The sequence below is a fragment of the Candoia aspera genome, chromosome 1 (assembly GCF_035149785.1).
Source record: "Candoia aspera isolate rCanAsp1 chromosome 1, rCanAsp1.hap2, whole genome shotgun sequence".
In the NCBI taxonomy this organism is placed as follows: domain Eukaryota; kingdom Metazoa; phylum Chordata; class Lepidosauria; order Squamata; family Boidae; genus Candoia; species Candoia aspera.
In genome coordinates, this window is record NC_086153.1 from 245385446 (window position 1) to 245405773 (window position 20328).

The 20328-nt window shown below is 37.3% G+C and overlaps 1 protein-coding gene across 1 annotated transcript in view; it reads left to right on the top strand.

Annotated features, from left to right (window-relative positions):
- PLEKHA7 (pleckstrin homology domain containing A7) overlaps window positions 1-20328 on the top strand; it is a 143355-nt gene that overhangs the window by 83092 nt on the left and 39935 nt on the right. Inside the window, exons 8-13 of the mRNA XM_063289405.1 lie at window positions 901-1001; window positions 7778-7956; window positions 10354-10809; window positions 12358-12880; window positions 13646-13732; window positions 14114-14233. Of these exons, the coding sequence (XP_063145475.1) occupies window positions 901-1001; window positions 7778-7956; window positions 10354-10809; window positions 12358-12880; window positions 13646-13732; window positions 14114-14233 (1466 nt within the window). The remainder of the gene's footprint in view (window positions 1-900; window positions 1002-7777; window positions 7957-10353; window positions 10810-12357; window positions 12881-13645; window positions 13733-14113; window positions 14234-20328) is intronic.

The window sequence follows — 20328 nt, forward strand, 5'->3', positions numbered from 1 at the left end:
TATCTTCACTGACACTCTTTTTTGTTTTGAATACTTTTAACTTTGAGAATGATGTTACATGGTCTCATTGAAGAATGAATAATCACAACAATCTGAAAAATACAAAGGCCTTGACCTTCTTATTCTGATGTGAAGTGGACTGTTAATGCATCAGTTCCTCATACATAATCATTTCTCTAATATGTTAGCTCTGTGCTTTTGTGTGAAAAATGGATGACAGTTTAATAAAATGTGTAAATGAATTACAAGAACATATTAATGTAATCGTTTAGATATTGACATGATCAAAGAACTTGAATTGGTATGAAAATTACTGGGGAGGGGAGACAATTCCAAGATGGGAAATGACTATTCTATTCTCTGCTGTAAGCTTTCCAGGATGATGTGGTCACTGTTGGAAACAGGATATTGGACTATATTCTTTGATATTGTTGGGAAGTAATTTGCATGGAATTATATATTGCGGAGTATTTGCAGAATATTTAGCAATGTAGGCAGAAATTGAAATCTTCTTTATACAAGGGTAGATAACATTTTATTCCAGTTCACAATTGACTACTCTTTTTATTGGAAATTCAAAAGAACGAACCTAGGACCTCCTGCATGCAAGCATGTGCTCCCGCACTGAACTATAACTGCTCCTTAGCTTTTGTAGTACTCACTATCTCAACTGGAATGCAGCATTTGAGTCTATTGAACATTTAGTACCTCAGGTGCTGCTCGTCATCTGGTGGAACTATCATGTGCATGTATTCTTGCTTTATCACCTCAATCCCAAATGAACCAGGTAAGTCGTTCACCTACTAGATTTAGGTATCTGCACCACACAAGTTAATTGTAAGTATATTGTGTTTTAATTGAAAAGTGGAAATTAACTTGATTATTTCTTTCATTCAAAAGACAGCAGAGAAGAATCTGTTCTTGGAAGTATACCATTACCTAGTTACGTAATTTCACCTGTGGGACCTGAAGATCATATAAATCGCAAATATTCCTTTAAGGTAAATTTAGTATTTGCAAAATATATGATTTCTTTTAAACAATCAGTGCATTGACTTTTGAGATATATATTACTTTTAGAAATTATGGGTCTCACTTCATGGTATATATTTAAAGGAAAGAATAGAATTGAAACATCTCTGTACCATTTTTTTCAACATAGTCCTTGTATTTCCTGGAAAAGCTGTCATAGAAAAGCTAGTTGACCTTCCGATGCATTGGGACAACTTGCAACTGAAAGAAAATCTAAAACACCTTTGAACAGATCTTGCAAAATGATAGGTTTTAGGCATTTATATTATGATGACATATTGTTTTTCCTGACTGGGCCCTAGAATTGAACCAGTCTGGTGGTGATTCCAACTGGCAAATTACATGACAAATTCTGATTTTGTAGTTAGAACAATGTATTTATAAACATTATTTAGCCTGTTTTTAAGCAACAAGCTCATTAAGTAAAGAGGATGGCTTCTGAAGTTTTGCAATAGCAGTCTACAAAACTCCAAAGTTTTCCCCTCCATGCATATGCAGGTTTTTTTTCTGCTTGCCAACAGATATGGGATTAAATTTAACACAACTAGCATTAGTTTGACTGCATTTAGAAAATCATTTCAACCTATAGTTAAATTTAGGATTTCTTGCTTTTACTTAATCTAAAATACTCAATACTCTGGCTTCACATTAAAACTCAGAAACATGTAATGCTGAATTTATAAGTACCGTAGATGTGAATTTATTAGCTCTGAACTTATGTAATCCGGTGTTCTTATCTTGGTCAATGTTCTTAAATACAAAACAGGTCCAAAAATGAATTGTAAAAAGTAAGCAGAAGTATCAGATTTCTTTTGCCGTAGGACTCTTTCCACTGCAGAAAGACTTCTTCTATCAGGAAGAAAAAAATAACTTTGGGATATAATACATTTAACCTATCTGAAACAAATAAATAATTACATAAGAGATGGGATTTTGAAAACCGGCCAATAAGAATGAGAGACTATTAAAATGGCAAATTGAAAACTAGCATTGATGGGGGAATAAAATGGTATCTTTTCAAAGAGAGAATGGACAGTTGGCTGAAATTCTGAATAAAACATTCCATGTTGCTTCAACGAACGTATTTATGATAAGATACCGTAAATACAATATTTTGGTTGGAAGTATGTTAACTTAAAAGAAAGTCTAAGTCAAATTAAGCATAGAGTGAAAGCCACTGAGAAAGTTAAAGCAATAATCTTGTTACTGTCTTTTGGAAATTAGCATTTTAAAAATACATGGCAAATACATGGCGTACTTATTTGTATACTGCTTTAAAAAAAATTAAATGCTACACTATATATAACACTGAAGATTTTGGCTAGGTGCTTAACAATAGAAAAGTGATTTAAGATAGCTCCGTGGCTACCTTTCTTCATTTTGTTTCAGGAACTGTTGTTAGCAGTGAATGTTCAGCTATGTTAACATAAACAGTTGTGAGCCTAAACTGCAGTTCTTCTGATTGCAAAGTGGTTTGTTGGTTTTATTAAGAACAGTACTGTTAGTGTGCATAATGCTAAACCGCAAACTGCACCCAAGCTGTAAGTAAGGCAGCAGTGCCTCGAGAAAAGATAATAGATTTATCTACCCATAACATACTCCCAAAAGTTAAATTACTATGGGTAATTAATTCGGCGGTATTACATTTTACCAGTGTGCATATTTTATAAATGAAAGAGGGATTCACATTTCTATGTAGAGTATATCTAAAAATATGATGTACAGGTAATCCTCTACTTAGGACCATTCATTCAGTGACTGTTTGAAGTTACAACAGTGCTGAATGAATGGTGATTACAACTAGTCCTCGGAGTTCTGACTGTCCCAGCATGTCCATGGTCACATGATGGTGATCTGGGCACTTGGCAACAGGCTCCCACTTACGACCGGTTGCAGTACCCTGCAATCATGTGATCGCTATTTGCATTCTTCCCTGCCGGCTTCCCCAGAAAGTCGATTCCCCACCCGCTCACCCTCCCCAGCCCCTCTGTGCTCATGCCACACTGGCTACTCGTGCACCCTCCCCGACCCTCGCCATGCCTCCCTTGTGCACCTCCATGCATCCTCCCTGAGCCTCACTGCACTTCCCTAACACCCTCACTTACCCTCCCCAAGCTTCCCTGTGCCTCTCACCCTCCCTGACTGCACCACACCTGATGCGCCCCCTTGCACCCTCACACACTCTCCCTGACCCTTTCCACGCCTCCCTTGCAGCCTCATGCACCCCCGTGCATTGTCCCTGACCCTCACAGACCCCTCACACCCTCACCCTCATTGTGCCTCCTTTGCACTCTCGTGCATCCCCTCTCACCCTTGCCCTCCCTCTCTGAGTCTTGCTGCGTGTCCCTCATGCATCTCTGTGTACCCTCATGCTCCTTCCCCCACCCTCACCATACCTCCTTTGTGCATCCTCCCCAACCCTCGCCGTGCCACCCTCGCATACCCCTGTGGATCCACACGCTCCCTCCCTGAGCTTCGCCACGCCTCCCTCGCTCACCCCCTTGCAGTGTCTCTGACTCTTGCACCCCTCACTCTCCCCCACCCAGCAGCAGCCACTCGCCTGCCTGCTGGCCTGCTTGCGAGCTGCCCAGGACTTTGAACTTCCTGCCAGCTTCCCCACCGACTTGGTTAGCCACTCACAGTTACATATGTGAGATGGGCGGCTAAATACTTTTACCAAATAAAATGAAAACTAGAATAAATAGAAATTTAGCAGTCAATGAAAACAAAAACAGTTAAAAAAAAGACAGTACCAATATACAATCCAAACCTCACCTTCATTGCCCTCTGTGAATACTAGGTAGCTACAACACCCTATAAAATAACTCAATTTTCACTTCTTTATAGAAGTAGGTCACTGATGGCACAAGGCTAATTTCTAAGAGGAGGTAGAGGCCATAATAGAGAAGCTTGACCTTTGGGCCCCCACCAATGTAAATTCTCGCATTCTGGGTACAGATAATATCCCTAGCTGTTGGATGGGATGGTTCTACCTAGAGCCAAGCCATGGAGGGCTTTAAAAGTCATAATTAACACTTTGAATTGTACCTGGAGACTATAGATAGCCTATGCAGTGCCCACAGAATATGGATAATATAGCTGATGAAGCACTTTTCGCTCTCCAGCATTCCCGGCATTGCATTCTGCACCAACTGCAGTTTCCGAGAAGTCTTTAAAGGTGACCCAAAAGAGAGTACATTGCAGTAGTCTATCCTGGTGGCAATATGAGCATGAATTATAATTGCTAATAAATTGTAATAACAGTATATTGACACATTATAATTTGCTATTCACAGGAAGAAATCGTAGAATAAACAAATAGCTTTCTCATTTCCTTGGTGGAAAATGTAGTATCTGAGTGAATCCTTAAAAGCAATCTGTCAGATCGGTTGTCATTATGCAACGCCTTTCTCTTTTCTAATCCTAAATCTTGAGCTCAGTGTAATTTATTTTCCACTGTTGCATCCAAATCAGTGTATGTATTAATTTAAATTAGTCTGTTTTTGAAGTCAAATACTTCTGTTTAATACTTCGCATTATTCATAAAAATTTAGGCAGTTCCTTTCCAAATGTTTATTTTGTCATAAATGCTACTTTCAGAATTATTTATCCTGTTGTACTTCAGCTTTATTTCATGGATAATATTCCAATACATAGATTATTATTAAATAATGTTAGTAGTGCAATCCCATATGTTTTCTTAGAAGTAAACCATACAACAGGACTTACTCCCAATGGCTATAGGTTTCCATTTAAAAATTAGAGAGTCCCCCCCCCGATTTTATGTAAGTTAGAAAACTGATTCCATACCTGAAAAGTATAGTTTCAAAAGCACTCTACTGCTAACCCTTCATACCTTCCTTCCTTCCTGAAATAAACTTTTTTCTCTATAAGAATCTGTAGAGTCCAATATGTATTCTTTATTCAGTAGCCAGAAAGCCTAGAGTCTACATTACATGGGTTAATATGAGTAATATTAGTTGGTGTTCTGTATTGTATATGAAAAAAAATCAGAATAATATATTGCTTATTCCTTATCTTAGGAGACTTTGCCCTGATCTATCTTGGATGGATGGAAATCTGAAAGGCACATTGCTAGAAATAATATGGCCTTTCTGCACTTTCTATTTAACTGTCTTCTCAACTGATTCTTAACTTTTTCTATCCAGGACTATCAACCTGATTTTATTTAGCGATCCTGCTCTTTTTCAATTCCAGGTTTTTGCATGAGAAAAATTGTGGAGGGCGGTATTTTAAATGAATTTCTGAGGAGTTAAGAGTCTATATAAGGCATTTTGTGAAAAGAGTGAATGGCTGTTTCTAAGGGTTTGAACTTACACCAACTTCCTATTAATGATTTAGGCTTCCATCTTTTTAACTTTTTCAACTTTGTCCTTGTTTTGTTCTTACTGATGTGTGCCTTGGGTTTGTTCTCCATTTCTTCTTCTGTGCAATATGGGAAAGAGACTGCCTTTCCTTCTCCCTCTTTCCAGAATAAGGGCATCTGAATGCATGAATAGGTACCAAATATTACTTTTTCATCCCTGTTGTGAGTGTGTATATGCTGTATTTAAAAATGGTTGTGAATTAGAATTATGTATCCTAATTTATGGTTCACAAAACTCTTGTGTGTTTTGCTGTCACTGATTGTCTCTGCACTTACAACCATAGCTTTTTACGTTGCTCATTTGGTGTGCTGCTAAGAGATAACTGGCATATATTTAGACATTGCTGTTTTATGCTATCAGCTACACAGGCTGGAGATAGTCTTTCTAGTGGCAGGGTAACATGCTGATAACATGACATGTGTTGCTTGCTCTAATTGTGTAAGCTTGCTTTCTTTTACTACCGAATGTGGATATTGGCAAAGTTCTGCTTGCTGCTATTTTAACTAGGCTATCAATGAAAAAACGTATGGTAGCTGTCCTATGGTCCCTCTTCTGGAAGAAGTGGTGTGCTACACTAGGATTCAGTCAATCTTTATTATGATTGTATGACCCATCTCAAAATTCAGAAAACTCATAACCGATAACAAATACAGTGTACTTATTGTTATCAACAGAAGCTGCACATGGCTCATTAGATCAGCTATGGTTCCTTTGGTCATTCCCACCATTACTTAGATATCTGTGGTAATTCTAGGGCTAATACATCTTGACGAGGACTGTCCGTGCTATTGTCACTAATTCATTAAAAAAAAATGAAGAGGCTCACAGTAACAAAGTCTATTCTAACAAAACGAGTTTCCTGTAATTTCATTTAAATGAAAAATAACCCACGTTCTGACATTTTCAGTGCTGATCTGTAAAAGAAGCATTCACCAAATACTGCATGTAGTGGAAAATTTGATTCCAGTCAATAAATAAATGTGCTCTTATCTATATGGTTTGGGGTAGTTGTCTTTAGGAAGGTTTAGTGGTCTGCTAATGGCCAGACACTTTAATCTCATTGTTCATACACAACAAAACAGATTAGAATCACCAACAGCTGCTTTGACAATATGCAATACTAAACTATATATGTGAATAGGTTTGCCCGTAGAAGGATAAGTGGAACTGAGCATCTTGACAGTGTTTCAAGATAATGAGCTTCTTCCAGCTCTTTGTTTCCATGAATATATGTGCAGCCTGAAAGTTGTGTTAGGAATTTGCCGAAAAGATAAAAATTGTTCCTTTTCCCATGGATTTTAAGTCTGTAAATCCCACCAGTTTATAAGTGCAACTTGCTAGCTTTATTTACTTACCCACACTTTTTCCCTCATGTTAAGGCTATGTGTTGGATGTAGTGTTACTATATGCCTCTACAACAAAACATATTTAGTTGTGGCATTTAATTCTCTCCCTTGTCTATGGTAATGTTGCATGCATGTATCTAGTGGCATCATAATTTGAACTAGTTTGTATGATCTTCCCTCTTGTTCTGATTCCCCCCAAATACCACATTTGGCCCTGTGTTTCACTGCATGTTGTGGCTCTTGGCAGCATGGCATGTAAACCCACTGTAATAAGAAACCGTTCCTTGTATGTAGGTTGCTCCAGATGTGATGTGATTCAGAGGTTGCTGACTATCACTATCTTATATAATACCATTATATTATGATATAATAAGATATAAGATATAATAATAATAATAATAAAAATGATGAGTTCTACACTATATTACAATATTTTGCATTGCGCAGTAAAATATTTTAGTCAAACTGTTGCTGCTCATACCCAATCTCAGTATTTAGCAACAGTTTTTAATAACTTTGCTTTATATTTTAATAAAAACAGCAAACAACTCTTTGAAAATACCCATTCTAAAATAAAATTGATGGCATTGTAAGGTTTTTACTTCTCTTCTTCTCAATAAATTATTCTTTACACAGCAATTTAATATTTGTTATTATAACCAAGGAATGAGCAAATGTAAACTCTGCTGGCCTATTAGTGTAATCCTTGCCATAAATTTCCTTGAGATAAGAGGACTGTTATAAAATGTTAAAATTACTAATGCAAAGGCCAGAAACAAGCTGTAATGTCATTAGAATTATATGAAAAAACCCACAAGTTTGCCCTATTACACAGAAACAGCAGGTGTTGTGCTGTAGTGATTTTTATATTTTGTAACAGAGGCCATACTGATTATTTTAAACATTTTGCAATGCTGTGGCATTTGAAACAGCTGCTCTACTTTCATAAGCATGGAATTTTGCATATCTTCTTTAACATTGCCTAAAATGCCTCTGTCTCTCTGTTTACAGGCTGTCCATACAGGCATGAGGGCTTATATTTGTAATAAGAGTTCTGTTATTGGCTCTCAGGCAGAGCATTCAGGGATGCGCACATACTACTTTAGTGCAGATACTCAAGAAGATATGAATGGCTGGATCCACGCTATGAATCAAGCTGCTCTTATGCAAACACATTTTTCACCGAAGAGGCAAGTTCAAGTATTTACATATATTTTAAATGAACAATATATTTTGAGTTGTACTAAAAAAACATTGTCTTTTTTTTTTTAAACTCTTTAACTTTTAATTTTAAGGTATCAGACATCACTGCCACCTGCATAAGTCTTTGCCCATTTATTGACAATAATGAGCAATAATAATTTCCATTCTGAAAATCTTGCCAAGAAAACTGCAAGGACTAGTTCAGGCACTCGCCAGTAATCAATACTGACTTGAAGGATAAATATAAATATAAATTGAATATAAATATTTTTTAAAAGCCTCATAGAAGTTAGCATATAATTAAAATTTTCTCTCCTTTCTCTTGCTCTAAGGTTGTATTAAATTTAATTTTTTGGTTTGGTAATTTTTGTATCTGAAAGGATTTCTTTAATGATGTGAGATAATTATTAAGATAAACATCATAAAAATAAATAATTACCAAGCATTAGCAAAGATTGGGATAAGTGGTAGAATAATAGGAACTTGAGTAAACTTTTTATTGAATTAATTGTATTGCCAAGGTGAATTTCACCTTGAAGTTTTTTTCTAGGAGTCTTTCATAATCAGAAACCTATTTCCATTAGAGTTGTTTATAAAAAGCATATAACAGATTTTTTAATAAGTAGTAAACATATGTATTTTGAATCATTTAAAACTCTCTGTCAAGCCATTTACAAATTGTTTAAAATAGATATTTCTGTAGTTCAGATACTATGATATCTTTATACTGTTATGCTAGAGACTGCAGGACTCTAGGTCCTTTGAATTAGTCAGAAGCATGTTCATCTGGCAAAAGAAAATACTGCAGGGAGAGTGAGTATCCCAGTTTTTCTTATTGCTTAAAAGCGCTTTATCTGAAATCTTCACAGGATCATAGATAGGTGATAACAGACTGCAGAAAAATAAGAACTTTTTATTTACTGGGTGGAAAATAAGTTCTCTGTATATTCACATTTTAATCCCTTTTTGACTGCCTAAACATTCTCCTTTTGCTAAAATAAAATATAAAAATAGATAATCAATAGATGCATGTTTATTCAGGCTAACCCTTGCAGTCCTTAAAATGGTTATCTTGGGATGGAATGGGGCAGATTTTATAGCAATTACTTAAATAATTTTCTCTTTAAGGAAGTGGGGATGGTCTTTTTAGAAATTACTTTAAGTGGGTCTTAAAAACTTTTGTTGTATTGGACCTTTTTTAAAATTTCCATGCAAGCAATATGTTAGGATAATAGGTTCTCTAGTCCTGACTGCCTTTTCCTTACTCCAAAGTGCCTTGCCTTTAAAATGATCAGTCAAAAAGTAAGCAGTAACAGCAGCTGTTTTGATGACAGCATGATGGAACAACACTGAATAATCTTACTCAGTTTCCTTCCTGTTCAGATTAATAATTGCATGGGCCAGGGGAAAGCAGCTTCCCTGTTTAGAGGTCAAGGCACTGGGTTAGAAACTGGGACACCGTGAGTTCTAGTCCTGCCTTGGGCACAAAGCCAGCTGGGTGACCTTGGGCCAGTCACATTCTCTCAGCCCTAGGAAGGAGGCAAGGGCAAACCACTTTTGAAAATCTTGCAAAGAAAACTTCAGGGACTAGTCCAGGCAGTTGCTAGGAGTCAAAAATTACTCAAAGGCAAAAAAAGAGAAAGAGGGGTATTTGAATAATTGAGAGGACAGGTTACATTTTGTAACCTCCTAGTTATTCTAGACTTATCACATCTGGAGAATTCTAGTCTTAACATATCTGAAGGCGTCAACTGGGGTAAGCTGCTTTAGTCGCTAGAATGAAAAATAAATTTGCAAATTAAAATACGCACTAATACAAAATAATGAAAATATCTTAAATATCAAGAGATCTTAAAGAATATAATAACTGAATATTCTTAATAATTTACACTTTTAGATTTCTGTCTTTGGTAGACTGTAGATCACAAGGAAAATATATAAAATAAATTCAGAAGGCTGTATTTATGTGGCACTTCCCCCCATATACAGTACACCAAAGCAATGTTTTGTTTGCAAATGCTCTTATGTATCATGCTAATACTCCGTGCTAATATTGTTGTACATGGTTATTCTTTTTTGCCAATGCTTTGGGACTGGCAAAATCACAAAGGAACCTGAGACTTCTAAAACTTATATAAAATTAAATTAATTGTAAACATTTTTTAAAACTCCTATTTTGAGATGAGAATGTCAATTTCATGAGATTTTGAGAGGGACTCGAAAGATAAGGGGAATTGAAAGGCCTGGGACCAGAAAGAATCGCCAGCCTCTGCAATAAAACAAAAAACTGTTCAATTAAATTATAAAACCTGATCAGAACATAAGTGAATTTTTACAGTCAAAATACTGTGCTGATTTTAGTGCCTGTGGATTTTTTTCCCTAGAGAAACAGGAAAAACAGATCAGCAAGCTGTCCCTCAAGCTAATCATATGGATGCCTGCAAAGAAGTTATGAAGTTAGAACCTGCTGATGCAAAAAGAGGCTACAGAAAATCACCCGAAAGCTCTGCATATGGCAAGCATGAAGAAATGAAAAAAGCAAGAGATGATGAACATTACACTGTAAGGAAGAACGCTGTGGATTCCAGATGGGAGAAACCTAAACATCAGTTAGAACCTGGTGGAACACTGAATCTGGCACCAAGTATCTCTCGGCCTCAAGCAGCTCAGACTCTTGAGAAGAATGGAGTGTTTCCCAATTCAAGTCCAGTAGAGCAGAATGGTGTCAGTTTCTATAAAAGAGGCTTTGTTCCCAGATCAACACAAAATGAGACACAAAGGAAAAGTAACATGGCTCACATAGAACATTGGGTAAAAGTCCAGAAGGGAGACCCCAAAAGGTTAGTAAGCTAGGACTGTTCGTTGTATACTTCACTGTTTTAAAATAGAGGCTTGGTACTTTTCTTAACTCCCCCAGTTAATATTCCTGATCTCATAATTCCCCCTTCTACCACAATTCTATAGGAGCAGCAATTTTTGGAGGAGCTCTGCGGTGCTACGCGGAGCCTCAGGATATATACCTCTGCTCTTTCGCTCTTTCGTCTTTCTTGGAATTGAGGAATTAGGATGTGCAGACCAGTGTAAATCCTGTCCATCTCAATGCCATATATATTCATACAATATTTAATTTGTCATTTTTTTCACGAAAGCCTTCTTAAAAGAACAACTCAGAGCTGTAAATTTTATATAGTTTTGGGATGCATGTTCTTCAGAGTTTCTTGGAAAGGAAAGTGATGGTAGTAGGAAATATCTCCAAAACATGATTGGGCATCTCACGTAGAGGAAGACGGTGATGTCCATATTATGAAGTCTAGAAAATTGGATGGGAAAAAGAAGTGCCTAATGTTCCAGCTGAAAAAACAGAACTATGGAAGTTTTAAAATCTCACGTTCATCAAGGATTGCACCCATTGAGAAACTATTGAAAGAAGAGAACAGGTTGAACCTTATCATCCTTTAATCCATTTTGGCTCTGGGTCAGAGCTGATAATGTTATAGCTTGTATAGACCACAACTTTAGACTAAAATATAATCGTTTTGTGTTTATTGAGGCAGTCAATAATTTTTGTCCATTCTTACCTGTACCCTTCTGTAACTTTACTTTGGGCAAGAGGTCATGCTTACCACTCTTAATTAATGTATGCTGTTGGTTGCAGTTAGGTTTTACAAGGCCTTCCTTGACTTCTTGAGGCATAAAGTCAAAGCGTTTCTCTGAAACCATGATTAAAAACCCAGAAGAGTTTCTGGACTTATTAAGTCAACCATCTCTTAATTGTGCAAAAGATTAGACTATGTGAGTTTATTACTTGTCATACTTTTTAATTCCTTTTGTCTTGGACCATAAACAATCATCCTGTCATGAAGCCAAGTAGTGAAATGATATGTTTACACTTGGACAGCAACTTCAGTTACTCTCTTTGTTTTTGATGAACGTCATATTTTAGCAATAGCTTTCCCCAGATAACATAATAAATATAATATAAATAAATGATTATATATACATAAGAGCTCTTTCTCCCCACTTAAATTCAGTGTATATATACTGATTGAGTAGTTAGGCTCTGGAATGTCTTTTTTTCAGCTTCAGTTGATAAAATGCTTTGTTGAATGGTATATTCCACCTCCTAGTGGCTAGTGTTCCTGGTGATTGTATACAAAACTGTAGTGAGACATAACACATTTGAGATTGTTATATTTTTTAAACACCGCAGTGACTTCTGATAAATACTGTTTCCCGTGGATTATACACTCTGACCCATTGTTATCTATATTCCAAACTTTGCAAAAATCTGCCAAAATCTGTTGTAAACTTCAATTTTGCAAATGTTTGGCTTTTTAAATTATAGCTGTTTGTTTGCTTAATCCTAACAAAACAATTTTCTTACACAGTCTTGCATCTGACCAGACTCTTATTCGCCAAGTACCAAGCCATTCTGTATCCTTTCCTGAAAATTATCATACTTTGCCAAAGAATACTAGGCAGCCTTCAGGAAGCTCACCTCCCTCAAATCGTGATTTGCCAAGTGACTACAAATATGCTCAAGACCGGGTAAGCCACCTGAAGATGTCCCATGATGAGAGAAAAGCTAACAAAGATGGTACTGTATGGCAGCTGTATGAATGGCAACAAAGAAAACAATTTAAACATGGGAGCCCAACTGCACCTGTTTATATCAGTTCTCCAGACTTTACAGATTGTAGTAAGGGAAGAAGTTCATTAGAAGTTCCACGTTCAGTTTCTGTTCCCCCTTCCCCATCTGATATACCTCCACCAGGACCACCCAAAGTTTTTATACCACGAAGACCACACACTCCCGCAGAAAGGGTTACTGTCAAACCATCTGATGGGAGACAAACAATAGATGTCCCTTTTGTTGGCTCGCCAAGGAAAATTCGAAACCAAACTGTAAAAGTGAGTAAATTGAACTAATTGTTTTTCTAGTTTACTAATCAGTTAGTTAATATTAATTGAATTAAATTACAGCATTTCTTAATCTGCAGATTATCTGATAATTGGGTACCATCAACGGCTTTATGCCACTGTTCTTATCAAGGTCAAATTCCCTGCTTTTCAGCACGTGGCAAATTATAGGTTTAGAGAAACAAGATTCACGGAATATGGGCTTAATTGCTCATTAGACCGAAGTTATCTGAATGAGAAACAAAAAAAAAATCTTCTTGAGAGAGAGAGGGTGAGAACACTGCATGATTATAAGCATTTGAACTTAATCTCATTGATTTCACTAGTTACTAAATTGTCCATGAGTAAACTTTTGTAAAGGTAGCTCATTGAATCAGGATTTAATCAATTAGATCAAAAGTATTTGTTATCAAGCAAAAGGTTCTTTTAATTCTTTAAAAGGCTGTTTAATTCTTTAAACAGCAGTACAGTTCTTTAAACAAAACAGTGATAGTTTTTAAACAGACATACCATGCAACAAATCAGTGACAATTCCACTTGATGGCATGATATACAAATTATACAATGATATTATGCAAAGATAGTAAATACTTTATATATTGTAAAATAATGTGTTATGTAATTTAATTAGCAAATTAATATTTTCTTGCTTGGGAAGAAAGTTGTATAAATCAGTTCAGGGTACAGTGTTAAAGAACAGAAAAATATTTTTCCCTCTTGAAATGTCTCTTTAATGCTGCCTTTCTATTTATACAGAATTCAGTACACATAGATAGGCGTTCCATGCCTACAATGGGATATATGACCCATACTGTAAGTGCTCCAAGTTTGCATGGGAAATCGGTAAGCATTTACTATATATTTCCTTGTCTGTGTACTAGTTGATTCTAATAGAACTTCTAAGGATATTTGAATCCAAAAGAATCTTTATTGATTTTTCATATCATGTTTATGGAATGAAGTAATTTGAATTTCCTGTCATTAATGGTGCCCTGGACTCTTAAGCAGAACTGTAAATGGAAGGGAGAGGGATTGGCCCTATTTTGTTTCTCTGTGTTCTGACATAAATTTGCAGCATTCAAGCAAAAGCAGGAAAATATAAAATAACTGCTCAGTCATGTCAGATAAACATTTTCTTGGCATGTTTAGTAAAGAATTCTAACTATGGTGACTCTCCCTGAAAACTGCTAATTTCCTCTTTACAATGTGTCCAAATACCTGCAGCCTGAAGAGCTAACATTGCTTCTCATTCGATTAAGGAGACATCAGGCTAAGTTGACTCATATACGAAATTACACAATCGCCCAATTACTACAGCACTTGCCAGCTAATTCCACTTATCAGGTCAGCAGCTAATTGGCTCGTCTGTGCTGTATATGATGTTCTGTGACTCTGCAAGTGCTTCCCTGGTGCCATGCTTGAGTCTGTGCTTTCTTGCCCATTCTTCACTATGTTCAAGTCCCTGGATCATTCATAATTTTACTTTGCTCCTGCGTGCAAATAGTAATCATCGTTTTTAAATTACAGATGCTACATATGAGTAATTGCATTTTGGCTATTATTTTGCTTTGGTGTTATTTTTGTGAATGCGTTCTAAAAGAAATCTATTTAAAAAGTAAGTTATTATTTTGCAGTTTCATCAGTTTTGACTGAAAAAAGTAAGCCATTCCAATAATTTACAGAGGAAACCATCATTTTTTTCCCTCTCCCTCAGCCAGATATTTTAACAATGAGACAAGGTCTATATATACCAGCATAGTTATGTATATTGTATTACCTGAAAGGATGCTGACCCTGAATTGTAGACAATCCCACCGGAAGTAAGAGTAGGCAGAACAAATGCATATTATGCAGCCTGGCAAAATCCTGTGCAGTATCCTCACTGGGTCAATCTGGGGTAGCCGATTCTAGCTGAGGCTAATCTTAGAGATTTCCCATTCTCATTACCCAATGTATTGGTGGGTGGGTGTGGCACATTTCCATATATGTATGTGTGTTTCTGCCAGAAGCCACACTCCAAAAAAAATTATATTAACTGAACTAATAACTTGTAATTAGAACTTAATTGCCTATAAGATAAGGTACCAAATTTACAAAATTAATTGATCCTCATTCTGCTGTTATCAGCCATTCCCTCTCACACAGATTCTCTTTCTCATAATATTATCTGTCTCACCCACAACTATTCTGCCAGAAGCTACATTCCAAAAAAAAAAGGGCAGGGACAATATATTTGTAATACGGCATATTTTTTTAAAAAATATATGATTTATTGGATTGTTGTAAACTACCATAAGCCAGCTTTCCTAGGAGCATTAGAATATATAAATACTATAAATGAATAAAATAACATGTATATTAATTAAATTAATAATTACATCTACCTTTGTCAAATATGCATTTGCAAACTGTAAAGTTTACATTTACCTTTGTAAATTATATTTGCAAAATTAACTGGTTCACACCTGCATATAACAGCTGTTCTTTCCTGCACACCTGTACACATGCATGTACACACACAATCATCTCTTTCCTTGTGATGAAAGAGAAAATTAGGATGGCAATAGAATTGGAGAAAAGAGTTAAGGGAAGGGAAGGGAAAATGATGGAAACAAAACCAAACAGAGATAAGGCAAGTAAAGAAGTAACTGGATAGTGAAGGAAAAAAAGAGAAGCCCATTATATATGCTTTACAATGTAAAATGACCCAATTTTCAGATATTTATTTGGAAAAAAACTTTCCTCTTCTTGTTGGGTAAATATGGTATATATTTCAGAATTACATCATTCCTTCATGCAGACATTAGTTCTTTTGCATCACAGACCAACTACAATTAAACACAGAGAAGTTTTCACAGGTGTTTCACATAGTTCCTATTTATGTTAAGCTAGGAATGTCAGTTTGAAGTTTGGACTAAAATAAATCATACAGAAAATGTTGGCCATCTTTTATAATTACTTTTAGAGCTGTGCAGTGCTTTAAATTCAATTCTGAAAAGGTGCATTAGACTGTACAGGAATGCAGTTGTTACAATTGTCAGCAACTCATTAAAAGAGTTGTGTCTGTTTCCAGGATCGTGCGGCTGCACCGAAAAGTGCTATATTTACACTTCTACATGCTTTGGAGCACTTTTTGGAATCATATCTTAAGAATTGTACTACCCTAGTTTTCTAATATAAATATGTGTGTGAAAGATAAAAAATAAATACTAAAATAAGCAGAGAGTATGCAGAACATAATCATGATACAGTTGTGACTTAGAATGAAATGTCATGATCTTGATTGCAACAGGCCTAACATAATAAAATTAAATTTGTGACAATCCACACAGTATGTTTTGAAGTTAAGAAATTGTGTTTCAAGCAATTTTAATCAACCTAAGAATTTATCTTATTTTAGATCAGGATAGCAAATTCAGTCATATGCATAAAAGGTCACACTAAAATGAAACCAAAACACTAGTACAGGTAGTCCTCACTTAACGACCGTTTGTTTAATGGTGGTCCGAAGTTACGACAGCCTCAGAGAAAGTGCCTTACAACCTGCACTCGCACTTAGGATTGTTGCGAAATGTCGCACTACACCCGCAGTCACGTGATCGCAATTCAGGCACTTGGCAGCTGGTTCGCATTTACAACCAGTTGCAGCATCTGGAGGTCATGTGATTGTGATTTGTGACCTTCTTTGCCAATTTCTGGCAAAAAAAAGTCCATTGAGGAAGCTGGATTCACTTAACAATCCATGATTTGCTTAATGATTGCAGTGATTTGCTTTACGACCATTGTAAAAATGGTCGTAAAATCGGGTCCGGTCACCTGGTGACTCACTTAACGCCCGCACTACTTAACCAGTTTTCTGGTCCCTGTTGTGGTTGTTAAGTGAGGACTACCTGTAGAGGAAAGAGCAGAGAAAGGTACCAGGAATGTAGGGGTTGGTATTCATAAGTATGACTCATATCCTAGGTTTCAGCATATCATGGCATCATGAGCTTGTAGCATTCTGTTATGAATTACCTATGCAAGGATTCAGCTGACCTACAATTTGATACTAAGAATGAAAAAGCAGCATGATGTATTTGGTCATATAATGACACAATCACCAATCAAGTATAATGGTTCAGAGAAATTGTGATGACCTGCTTTTGCCCATAGCTCCCTAGCCTCACATCGCTACACAGAAACCCAGAGAGACAATAAGTAAAAGCTGAATGTAGGAGATAATGTAGTTTCTGGTACAGAGATTTCCCCAAAGGAGAGAGATAAGAAACAGACTAATTACACCAGCTGGCATTCTCTCCTCTTAGACTGCATTGGGTCAGCTCCTGTCTGGTAGAATTTGGCCTCTCTCCCGCCTTCATCTTCTGGCTGCCCCCAAGAGTCCTCTGAGCTGGGTAGTTTTTGTCCCACACTGGTCTGTCAGTCTTCACCAGGTCTTTGGATCCTCCCACTCCTCCATCACTTCAAGAGACTTGCCTCAGGCCCTCCTCAAACCTGCAACCAGCCCATTCTAGTTCACCAGCCAACATTGCTCAGTACTACAACCAACAACAAGTTTGCAACAGCCAACACTGTCTAGATCCATTGCAAGTTATCAGCCATTATACCTCCTCCTTCAGAATTCTCCCTGTTTTCCAAGACTCCACTTTCCTTTGCCAACTCAGCAGCCCCCTTTTCCTTCTTCCTGTTTCAAGGAATTTCTTTCTGGCCTTACTATCCTTCGCCAGCTTCAGTTCTCATTATGCCACATGACTGAGGTTTTGATGCTTTTCTTTTTTGTGTGAAAATGTAGTCAAATAAATTCTTGGATCTAGAACTTTACTGGTCCTGCTTTCTTTCAGCACATCAAGTTTCTCCCACACAGCAGCTCAAAAGTGTTGAGTCCTAAGGAAGCCTGGGGCACTTCTGTATATGCAAAGAATATATAGGGAAGCCAGACATCCCAGTGTTTAATTTTGCATACTTTAGCTTGTTTTTCAGCATCTGATTTAACCTCCCAATCCACCCACAGATGTTAAGGAGTATGGGCAAGAATATTGCCTCCGGGTCCCTTGTTGCACAATCATAAATTACCAGGATGTATATTTTTTTAATCCGTTCAATCATGTCCGATTCTCAGAGACTGCCTGGACAAGTCCCTGCAGTTTTCTTGGCAAGATTTCAGAAGTGGTTTGCCATTGCCTCCTTCCTAGGGCAGAGAGAGAGTGACTGGCCCAAGGTCACCCAGCTAGCTTTGTGCCTAAGGTGGCACTAGAACTCACAGTCTCCTGGTTTCTAGCTTGGTGCCTTCACCAGTACACCAAACTGGCTCACCAGGATATACTGTTGTCTTTAGCTGACTTTGGCATGGGACCAGCTATGCCCGTGGCAGTTCTGGAGAATGGAACAGGAACCAAAAGGATTTCTTCCATGGGAGTCTTGCTCTGTTTCTCCTAATATTTTATGTGATATTCTGGGCAGGATTGACAATGGGTTTCCACATTTTTAGTAATTCCTGGCCTCAGTAGAGTTTTTACTTGCTCCGTGCGACCTGTAAAAGGGGTTTTCATGGGCATGTTTTAGAACTTTTGCTTTGAAACTCCGTGGAACTACAACTTGTCACCTTTTTTTTTTTCCAGAGGGGAATCTCCTCTTTTTCACAAAAACAGGAAGCTCTACCCATTCATCCACTACTCACTCATTTTCATTGTCAGCCACTGCCTTCGTACAACTTCCTAAGAAAGGTCTGTTTCTTGGAGGGGTCTGATGTTCACCTCCCATTTTGCTATAAAAGCCGCTCCTCTGCCTCACCCATTTCAAACCTATGTATAGCTAGATTCCTATTTTCCTGTTGCCATCTCCTGGGATAGCTTTTTTATATTTTTAGGTATCCAGTGAGTTTTATTAGGGTCACTCTTCTTAGTTTAATCTGTGAGGACTTTGCTTTGGTGGAAAAAGGAAGCATAAACTGCCCACAGTACCCCATAATTCCCAGGAAGAATCTGCTTGATGTTTAGATACTGCATCTGTGGATAGTTTGTGCCATCTATGAATCTCAGGTGATGCCGTTCAGAAAACTCCAGATAATGCTCAATTTAGCCATGCTTTCCTGAACTAAAGAGAATTTGAAGGGAAGTAAGATTCCGGAGAATGCTTCCTTACCCCCCACTTTTTCCTACTTAGGTGACATTTTTGCCTGTATTCCAGCCATGGCTGCTGCAGTGTAGGCCTTTTAGCTTCCTATTGTCTGCACAGTGGCAGATCACTACCAATGACTACTTTCATATAACAACTTCCTCACAATAGCAACAGTGATCTTCTGTTTCAGCCCTGGGATTTGAATCTAGGCTTCAACCAATGGGAGTTTTCTAGTTTGCCCAAAGACAAACTAGCGACGGCCTTTAAACCTATTCTAGGTATGCTTTTGACTAGATGTGGCCTGACTAGATTTTTCCCACTGCAAATGTCCAAGAGGATTGAAAGAATCTGACACTTGTAATCCCAATAATATTCTGACTCATGCACAAGTTCAATATGCAGATTCCAAATTTATTGAGAATGTACGCAGAACAAAGTAAAAAGCTGCGACTGGAATTTCCCGCCTAAACTACCTAGTTAAAAGCGAGCAGACCAGCCAGCACCCAACAGTCCTGCATGCCAAGCACAGATGTCTTCTGTTGATACGACCTTGGGTCTCCCCGTTAGCCCAAGCAGCATTCTTTCACACACCTGGCTGAGTCCCCTCCTTTCTGGTGCTTGACACACGTTGACTCATCATGGCAGATGAACACAGTCAAACGATTCATCAATCCTTTGATCATGGATTCAGACAAGGATTCTGCTTCCTAGCTAATTACTTTTATGGGTACCATTCCTACTTTCTGTTGGGAACTATGCAGAATATAATTTGGATATTTTCTTAGGCAGGCTTGGTCCTATTTTGGCACTATTATGACAGACATTTTTCCCCCTTTTGCCTTTTCACCCTCCTATGGGAAACTGAGCTAACTCCTATTCTCGGTTTCTACTTAGCTGACCAGAATAGAACGTCTGTTTGGCTTGCTGGAGGGCTCCATGACGGGATGCTAATGAGCAATAGTGGTGGTCGGCAGACGGTCCACTTTAATATGCTCAGACAACCACTCAGTCCTTTTGGTTTCCTATAATAAAGTTACCCCGAAGAAAGATACATGCTTTACATAATGAACTTGGCTAAAAATGATGACTGTGGTGTCATGTGATGAATTTAAGCGGTGTGGTATTAAACCTACTTCCTAAAAGTGAGTTTGTTTTTAAAGTAATTTCAGATGTACAGATCTACATAGCACTGCACGTCAACCAGTTCTGTAGCTAACAAGTCTTTATATTTTGAGTGTTTGCTCTCATTGATTCACTTGTTCACTTCTCATTCAGCTGTACCTATCAATTTGGAAAAGCTGAGAACAAACTATTCTTCCTTGTTG